This window comes from Anolis sagrei, chromosome 7, assembly GCF_037176765.1.
Source record: "Anolis sagrei isolate rAnoSag1 chromosome 7, rAnoSag1.mat, whole genome shotgun sequence".
Classification (NCBI taxonomy): Eukaryota; Metazoa; Chordata; class Lepidosauria; order Squamata; family Dactyloidae; genus Anolis; species Anolis sagrei.
The window spans coordinates 42943898-42953746 of record NC_090027.1 but is presented as its reverse complement, the minus strand read 5'-3'; the positions used below and the strand labels follow the sequence as shown (position 1 = coordinate 42953746).

The window sequence follows — 9849 nt, the reverse complement described above, 5'->3', positions numbered from 1 at the left end:
GCTATATGGCCATTCTCTCCTGACGTTTCGCCTGCATCTATGGCAAGCATTCTCACAGGTAGTGAGGTCTGTTTGAACTAGGAATAATAATAATAATCACTTCTCAACAAAAGTTTGCTCCAGGCACTGTCAGGCCATTATATGCTAATCAAGGTGGTCAGTTGAAACATTCACACCTAGCTCCAGCAGACAAGAGTCCTTTGTCCCATCCTGGTCATTCCACAGATATATAAACCCTTTTTCCTAGTTCCAACAGACCTCACTACCTCTGAGGATGCTTGCCATAGATGTAGGTGAAACGTCAGGAGAGAATGCCTCTAGACCATGGCTATATAGCCCCCAAAAACCCACAACAACCCACTAATTAAGGTGGTCAGTTGAAACATTCACACCTAGCTCCAGCAGACAAGAGTCCTTTATCCCACCCTGGTCATTCCACAGATATATAAACCCATTTTCCTAGTTCCAACAGACCTCACTACCTCTGAGGATGCTTGCCATAGATGCAGGCGAAATGTCAGGAGAAAATGCCTCTAGAACATGGCCATATAGCCCGAAAAAAACTACAACAACCCAGAATACTCATCATTCCAAATCGGTCTACTGACACTGGAAAAACTGAGTACCCAGGATGGTGGTTCCTCTATAGTAAGGGTGGTACTATAGAACGCCAGATCTGTAAGTGGAAAATCAGCTATTATCCAGGATAATCCAGCTGACCTCCATCCAGTTAGAGCACTCAAGGGCCAGGGCTTCCCAGTTCTCTGTGTCTCTGCCAGAGTTTTTAAGGTTGGCTTTGAGCCCATCTTTCAATCTCTTTTCTTGCCCTCGAACATTCTGTTTTCCATTTTGTAAGTTCAGAGTGGAGCAACTTTTGGCCTGCATCAAGAGGAGCCTAGTGTCTCGATCTAGAGAAGTCATGCTCCCCATGCTCTCTTCCGCTTTGGTTAGACCACTTTACCTGGAATATAGTGTCCAATTCTGGGCACCACAACTCAAGAGAGATATTGACTCTAAGCTGGAATGTGTCCAGAGGAGGTCGACTAAAATGATCAAGGGTCTGGAGAACAAGCCCTATGAGGAGCGGCTTAAGGAGCTGGGCATGTTTAGCCTGAAGAAGAGAAGGATGAGTGGAGACGTGATGAGGGCCATGTATAAATATGTGAGAGGAAGCCACAGGGAGGAGGAGGGAGCAAGCTTGTTTTCTGCTTCCTTGGAGACTAGGACGCAATGGAACAATGGCTTCAAACTACAAGAGAGGAGATTCCATCTGAACACGAGGAAGAACTTCCTGACTGTGAGAGCCGTTTAGCAGTGGAACTCTCTGTCCCGGCGTGTGATGGAGGCTCCTTCTTTGGAAGCTTTTAAACAGAGGCTGGATGGCCATCTGTCAGGGGTGATTTGAATGCAATGTTCCTGCTTCTTGGAAGAATGGGGTTGGACTGGATGGCCCATGAGGTCTCTTCCAACTCTTTGATTCTATGATTCAACTGGTTTGGGAGATGGTGATCTTTAGGCATTTGGACAACATGGGCAGTCTAGCAGAGTTGATGGCGGAGGACCGTCACTTCAATTCTGGCGGTCTTTGCTTCTTCCAGCACACTGACATTTTCCCGCCTGTCTTCCCAAGAGATTTGTACAATTTTTTTGGAGGCAACGCTGATGGAATCAGCATGTGACATCTGTAGACAGTCCATGTTTCACAGGCATATAGCAGGGTTGGGAGGACAATAGCTTTATAACAAGTCCCTTGGTCTCTCTACGGATGTTCCGGTCCTCAAACACTTTCTGCTTCATTTGGAAAAATGCTGCACTCGCAGAGCTCAGGTGGTGTTTTATTTCAGTGTCAGTGTTGACTTTGGTGGAGAGGTGGCTGTCAAGATAGCGGAAATGGTCCATATTTTCTAATGTTACACCATTAAGCTGTATTTCTGGCATTGCAGACAGATTGACTGGTGACTGCTGGATAAAAGATTAAGCGAATGGTTCTCAACCTGGAGGTCGGGAACCCGGGGGGGGGGGGGGGGGGGTCACAAGGGGCTTTCAGAGGGGTCGCCAAAGACCATCCAAAAATCTGAACATGAGGAAGAACTTCCTGACTGTGAGAGCCGTTCAGCAGTGGAACTCTCTGCCCTGGAGTGTGGTGGAGGCTCCTTCTTTGGAAGCTTTTAAACAGAGGCTGGATGACCATCTGTCAGGGGTGATTTGAATGCAATATTCCTGCTTCTTGTCAGAATGGGGTTGGACTGGATGGCCCAGGAGGTCTCTTCCAACTCTTTGATTCTATGATTCTATGATTCAATGGCCAGTCATTCCGAGGGTCCATCTACACCAGTGTTTCTCAACCTGGGGGTCGGAACCCCCGGAGGGGTCGCAAGGGGGTGTCAGAGGGGTCACTAAAGAACATCAGAAAACACAGTATTTTCTGTTGGTCATAGGGGTTCCATGTGGGAAGTTTGGCCCAGTTCTATCATTGGTAGGGATCAGAATGATCTTTTATTGTAGGTGAACTATAAATCCCAGCAACTAAAACTCTCAAATGCAAGCTCTATTTTCCCCAAACTCCACCAGAGTTCATTCATATTGGGCATGTTGAGTATTCATGGCAAGTTTGGTCCAGATCCATCATTGTTTGAGTCCACAGTGCTCTCTGGATCTAGGTGAACTACAACTTCAAAACTCAAGGTCAATGCCCACCAAACCCTTCCAGTATTTTCTGTTGGTCACGGGAGTTCTGTGTGGCAAGATTGGTTAAATTCCATTGCTGGAGTTCAGAATGCTCTTTGATTGTAGGTAAACTATAAATCCAAGCAACTAAAACTCTCAAATGCAAGGTCTATTTTCCCCAAACTCCACCAGAGTTCATTCACATTGGGCATGTTGAGTATTCATGGCAAGTTTGGTCCAGATTCATCAATGTTTGAGTCCACAGTGCTCTCTGGATCTAGGTGAACTACAACTCCAAAACTCAAGGTCAATGCCCACCAAACCCTTCCAGTATTTTCTGTTGGTCACGGGAGTTCTGTGTGGCAAGATTGGTTCAGTTCCATTGTTGGAGTTCATAATGCTCTTTGATTGTAGGTGAACTATGAATCCCAGCAACGACAACTCCCAAATGACAACATCAATCTGCTGCCAACCCCACCAGTATTCAAATTGGGGCATATCACGTATTTGTGCCAAATTTGGTCCAGCAAATGAAAATACATCCTGGATATCAGATATTTATGTTATGATTCATAACAGTAGCAAAATTAGGTTCTTGTGGGATTTCCGGGCTATAGAGCCATGTTCTAGAGGCATTTCTCCTGACGTTCCGCCCGCATCTATGGCAAGCATCCTCAGAGGCAGCTCACTACCTCTGAAGATGTTTGCCATAGATGCAGGCGAAACGTCAGGAGAAATGCCTCTAGAACATGGCCCTATAGCCTGAAAAAACCCACAAGAACCTAGTGATTCCAGCCATGAAAGCCTTCGACAATACATAGTAGCAAAATTGTAGTTGTGAAGTAGCAACGAAAATAATATTATGGTTGGGGGGTCACCACAACATGAGGAACTGTATGAAGGGGTCACAGCATTAGAAAGGTTGAGAACCACTGCATTAAGAATTATTAAATACAGCACATAAAATCACATATCATACAAACAGCCATTGTCTGTAAACAGTCCTGAGTCACTGCAATTTCAACTTTAACATTAAATATTCCTATCATGGGCTGAACATTATCACTCTCATACACTTTTATCTTGGAGACGCACACTTTAGCAAACGGTTTGCAATGCCCAATGCTTCCAATTTGGAGGCTGGGAAGATAAACTTCGTAAGTGATCAAGCCTGAGGAAGCCGCTATCAAAATTATTCTAGAAGGTTACAGTGATTTTTCCCAGAAACTTGGGCGTCTCCCTGGGCGTCTCCTCTCTCCCCTCCCTTTCGTGTTGTCTGGCACAACCAATGAGAGATGCATCAATTCTTTGCTGGAAGCGACTCAAAGGTCCTGCGCATTGATTGTTGAGCTGGAGGAACAAGGCAGGCATTCACTCCCAAGCCAGGCTCAGTCCAGACTTTTTGCAGCAAAGAAGGACCCTCCGAAAAGTCTCTGAAGATGACTTCTCCGGAGAACAATCACCCTACGCATCTTGGGCTTTCCATCTTCAACCTCCTCTGTTGCTGTCCCCTCGGCTTCGCCGCCATCATCTACTCTTGCCAGGTGAGCCCATCCTTTGCCTTTTCATGTATTTGTTGAATGTTTTATGGAAAATAAACACAGACACACGCATCAATCTGCGTTGTATGCGTCTACACTGCACATATAATGCAGTTTCTAAGCGCATTGCCGATCCAGTTGAACAACAATTGCGTAACTACACAATTTGTCCCCGCAGGAGACATCTCTAACTGTCTAAAATACACACATATGTACATAAATGACTTTTTAGCATCAGATTCTCTGCTTCCATTTGGTTGGCTTCTCTGTAGTTTAATATTGTTCCTTTTGTCTTGAATCCAACAAGTGAGAGGCTTTGCCTGGTTCTTACATTAACACACAACCCAGGAGTTTATATCGTTATACCTTCACATAAAGTATTTTCCTTTCTCTTAAATAGCTAGCTAGATTCTATTCGTCTTTCCCTCCCTCCCTCCCTCCCTCCCTCCCTCCCTCCCTCCCTCCCTCCCTCCCTCCCTCCCTCCCTCCCACCCTTCCTTCCTTCCTTCCTTCCTTCCTTCCTTCCTTCCTTTTGTCCATCCATCTCTATCTATCTATCATCTATCTATCTATCTATCTATCTATCTATCTATCTATCTATCTATCTATTTCGAACATTTTTATCCCGCTCTTCTCAACCCCTGGGGGGGACTCGATCTATCTATCTATCTATCTATCTATCTATCTATCTATCTATCTATCATCTATCTTTCTTTCTATCTTTCTATTTGATTGTCTGTCTTTCTCTATTTTCTTTCTTTCTGTTGTTCTTTCTATCTGTCTATCTCTATCTATCTATCTATCTATCTATCTATCTATCTATCTATCTATCATCTGTCTTTCTCTGTCTATCTCTATCTATCTGTCTGTCTATATCTGTGTCTATCTATCTATCTATCTATCTATCTATCTACCTACCTATCATCTTTCTTTCTTTCTTTCTTTCTTTCTTTCTTTCTTTCTTTCTTTTTTCTTTCTTTTTGATTGTCTGTCTTTCTCTATTTTCTTTCTTTCTGTTGTTCTTTCTGTCTGTCTGTCTGTCTATTTCTTTCTTTCTTTCTCTCTCTCTCTCTCTCTCTCTGTCTATCTCTATCTTTCTGTCTGTCTATCTGTCTGTCTATCTATCTATCTATCATCTATCTTTCTTTCTATGTATCTTTCTATTTGATTGTCTGTCTTTCTCTATTTTCTTTCTTTCTGTTGTTCTTTCTATCTGTCTCTTTCTTTCTTTCTTTCTTTCTTTCTTTCTTTCTTTCTTTCTTTCTTTCTTTCTTTCATCTGTCCGTCCATTCATCTCTCTCTCACTCTCTCTAATGTTTTGTAATTTTGTAGTGTTTGTATATTGATGCTATGTTTTTAAATTGTTTTAATCTGTTTTATGATGTTCAAGCATTGATTTTTGCCACTGTAACCGCTTTCAGTCGCCTGAGGGCTGAGAGAAGCAGTGTATAAATGGAGTAAATCTATCTATCTATCTATCTATCTATCTATCTATCTATCTATCTTTCTTTCTATTTGTTTGTCTATCTGTCTCCTTACTTTCTGTTGTTCTTTATTTTTGTCTGTATGTCTATCTCTTTCTTTCTTTCTGTCTTTCTATCTCTGTCTATCTGTCTGTCTATCACTATCTTTCTATCTATCTATCTGTCTATCATCTATCTATCTATCTATCTATCTATCTATCTATCTATCATCTATCTATCTAATTATCTATCTATCTATTTTTCTCTTTCTCTAACTATCTATCGGATTGGCTATATGGCCATGTTCCAAAAGCATTCTCTCCTGACATTTCACCTGCATCTATAGCAGGCATCCTCAGAGGTCTGAGACCTCACAACCTCTGAGGATGCTTGCCACAGATGCAGGTGAAATGTCAAAGCCAGGACCAAACAATTAAACAGGAAAGGACACTTTCAAAGTAGGAACAGAATTCCCACCCTGATTTTTGTTACATAGTGTTATTGCGTATCTTGACCCAACACTTGAACGATGGTATAGGCCAGGCCTGGGCAAACTTCCTTTCTTTGATGGCTGCGTGCTAGCACTCCCTGGTAGGAGGACAGGCTGGTCAACGATGGATGGATGGATGGATGGATGGAAGGAAGGGAGGGAGGGAGGGAGGGAGGGAGGAAGGGAAGGAGAATAAAAAGGAAGGGAGGGAGGGAGGGAGGAAGACCTAAAAGGAAGGAAGGAAATGAAGGAGGAAGGAAAGAGCAAAGGAAGGAAGGAAGGAAGGAAGAAACAGTGGAAGGGAAGGAGTAAGAAAAGAGAGAAGGAAGGACAAAAGGGAAGGAAGGAATGAAGGAAGGGAAGAAGGAACGAAAGAGAGAAGGAAGGAAACAACTAAAGGGAAGGAAGAAACAGGGGAAGGTAAGGAAGGAATGAAGGAAGGAAAGGAGGAAGGAAAGAGAGAAGGAAGGAAGAATAAAAGGGAAAGAGGGGAGGAAGGTAGGAACAGTGGAAGGGAAGGAGGAAGGAAAGAGAGAAGGAAGGAAGGACAAAAGGGAGGGAGGGAACAGTGGAAAGGAAGGATGGAAGGAACAAAGGAAACGAGGAAGAAAAGAGAGAAGGGAGGAAGGAACAGTGGTAGGATGGAAGGAAGGAAGGGAAGGAGGAAGGAAAGAGAGAAAGAAAGCAAACAAAAGTGAAATGAGGAAGGAAGAAACAGTGGAAGGGAAGGATGGAAGGAAGAAAGAAAAGGAAGGAAGGAAGGGAGAAAGGAAGGAAGGAATGAAGAAAGGAAGGATGAAACAATGGAAGGGAAGGATGGATGGAAGTAAGGAAGGGAAGGGGGAAGGAAAAAAGAGAAGGAAGGAAGAAAAGGATGAAGAGAAGGATAGAAGGAAGGGAAGGATAAAGGAAAGAGAAAAGGAAGACAAAAGGGAAGGAAGTGGAAAGAGGGAGAGAGGGAGGAAAGAGGGAAGGAAGGAAAGAATGGAAGGATAAAGAGAGAGGTACGGGAGAGAGATAAGGAGGAAAGAAAGAAAAAGGGAGGGAAGGAGAAGGACAAAAGGGTGGAAGGAGGAAAGGAAAGAGAGAAGGAAGGGAGGATGAAATGGTGGAAGGGAAGGAGAAAGAGAGAAGGAAGGAGGAAGAAGAGAGAGAAGGAAGGATAGGATGGTGTGAGAGAGCAGGGCCTGAGAAAAGAGCCCAAGGAGCCACATCCGGGCCTGGGTTTGCCCCTAACTGGTATAGGATCATAGGAGTTGTAGTTTAGCATTTTTGGTGGAGTTTCTGAATCAGAGGCTGGATGGCCATCTGCAAGGAAAGCTTGTATGGTGCCTTTGTTCCTGGCAGAAGGGAGTTGTACTGGATGGTTTTTGGGGATCTCTTCCAGCTCTAGGATGTGTTGATTCTATGATGTTGTTGGTTGCGTGCAAGGTTTTGGGTTCTGACGTCCTGGCTCTTCTTTCCTTCCTTCCTTCCTTCCTTCCTTCCTTCCTTCCTTTCTGCAGGTGAAAAATGCCAACGCCGTGGGGGACAGCAACCAGGCCGCCAAAGCGTCCCGCACGGCCAAGATGCTCAACATTGTCGGGATCGTCTTCGGAGTGATTGTTATTATCGCCATTGTCGTGTTTTTAGTGATCAGGACGAAGCTGTGACACTGAAAGTGCTGCCGGGGAGGCACCACATCCATCCGGCTTGGAGGAACAACCCAAGATCTCTCCATTAATGGGAGATGGAGAAGGAAGATAGAGGAAAAGAGCCTTTGTTCCTGGCATTCTCCCTCTCCCTCTCTCGGTGCTTTAATGCTTTGCCTGCCTTTAACGCCTTCGGAACAAATCTCAAAGCTGTAAGCCAATAAAGCTCCAAATGCTTTGTAATAAAACTCCAATGTGTTTTGGTGCATCTTCTTTCCCAAAGTTGACCCCAGGTCCATGGATACTAGGCTTGGGCGGTTTTGTTCGTTAATTTCGTAATTCGTTATTAATTCGTATTTAAATTAGCTTACGATCCGATATTGAGCCATGCAGGAATAGTGTGAGGAGTAATTAAGAATCGAAACCATTTTTCCAATTTTCGTAATTATTTCGTAATATAATATAATAATATATAATATATAAAACAATATATTATAATAATATAATATACAATAATATAATAATATTATAATAACATAATATAATAATATATAATATAATATATATAATATAATATAATAATATATAATATAATGTGATGTGGCGGCAAAAAAAGCCAATGGGATTTTGGCCTGCATCAAGAGGAGCCTAGTGTCTAGATCTAAGGAAGTAATGCTACCCCTCTATTCTGCTTTGGTTAGACCACATCTGGAATATTGTGTCCAATTCTGGGCACCACAATTCAAGAGAGATATTGACAAGCTGGAATGTGTCCAGAGGAGGGCGACTAAAATGATCAAGGGTCTGGAGAACAAGCCCTATGAGGAGCAGCTTAAGGAGCTGGGCATGTTTAGCCTGAAGAAGAGAAGGCCGAGAGGAGATATGATAGCCATGTATAAATATGTGAGAGGAAGCCACAGGGAGGAGGAGGGAGCAAGCTTGTTTTCTGCTTCCTTGGAGACTAGGACGCGGAACAATGGCTTCAAACTACAAGAGAAGAGATTCCATCTGAACATTAGGAAGAACTTCCTGACTGTGAGAGCCGTTCAGCAGTGGAACTCTCTGCCCCGGAGTGTGGTGGAGGCTCCTTCTTTGGAAGCTTTTAAGCAGAGGCTGGATGGCCATCTGTCAGGGGTGATTTGAATGCAATATTCCTGCTTCTTGGCAGAATGGGGTTGGACTGGATGGCCCAGGAGGTCTCTTCCACATCTTTGATTCTATGATTCTATGATTCTATATAATAATATAATATACAATAATATAATATAATAATAATATAATAACGTAATATAATAATATATAATATAATATAATAATATAATATATAAAATAATATAATATAATAATATATAATATAATATAATAATATATAATATAATAATATTATAATAATATAATATAATATATAATAATATAATATAATATAATATTGTAAGCCTATTGTAAGCCGCATCGAATCCCTTGGGAGATGCTAGCAGGGTACAAATAAAGTTATAATAATAATAATAATAATAATAATAATATAATATAATATAATATAATATAATATAATATAATATAATATAATATAATATAGTTGTTGTTTGTTTTATCACACCAACAGTCAACAACAGAGGGAGAGGGAAGCTTCAGAAGTTCCCCCTGTCCCATTTGGAGGTTTTTTTAGCATATTGCGCAATCGCGTCTGCCATTAACAAATCAATTTGAAATTTACGAAATTTCGTAAATTTCGAAATTTTTTAAAGAAAAAATTAGGAATTCTGTAAAAAAAAACGAAACGCAATGGACCCCCTAAAAATGAAACGAGTTTAGAAACAAATTTTTCTGTTGTTACCCAAGCCTAATGGATACAGCTGGGCACCGCTTCAGCTGCCATGTCTCAATGCTATAGGACTCCGGGAGTTGTAGTTTGACGAGGTCTTGAGCCTACTCAGCCAAAGGATTCTGGGACCTCATCAAAGCATAGCAGAGTGAAGATCTATATGGTAGAATTCATTCAGTTTGACGCCTATTCTGTGGCTATATGGGTAGCCAGGGAGACCTTCACAACTGCCCGC

General features: G+C 42.2%; 1 protein-coding gene across 1 annotated transcript; it reads left to right on the top strand.

Annotated features, from left to right (window-relative positions):
- The first annotated feature begins 3959 nt into the window (after positions 1-3959).
- LOC132782586 (interferon-induced transmembrane protein 1-like) lies at positions 3960-8051 on the top strand. The gene is made up of 2 exons (XM_060787416.2): positions 3960-4211; positions 7667-8051. Exons 1-2 carry the CDS (start codon positions 4107-4109, stop codon positions 7811-7813), a joined length of 252 nt encoding a protein of 83 aa, XP_060643399.2. The 5' UTR covers positions 3960-4106; the 3' UTR covers positions 7814-8051.
- The last annotated feature ends 1798 nt before the right edge of the window (positions 8052-9849 follow it).

Coding starts and splice junctions, on each gene's coding strand:
- LOC132782586 (XM_060787416.2), top strand. CDS start 4,107: ATGACTTCTCCGGAGAACAATCACCCTACGCATCTTGGGCTTTCCATC. Junction 4,212..7,666: donor CCATCATCTACTCTTGCCAG/GTGAGCCCATCC, acceptor TCCTTTCTGCAG/GTGAAAAATGCCAACGCCGT.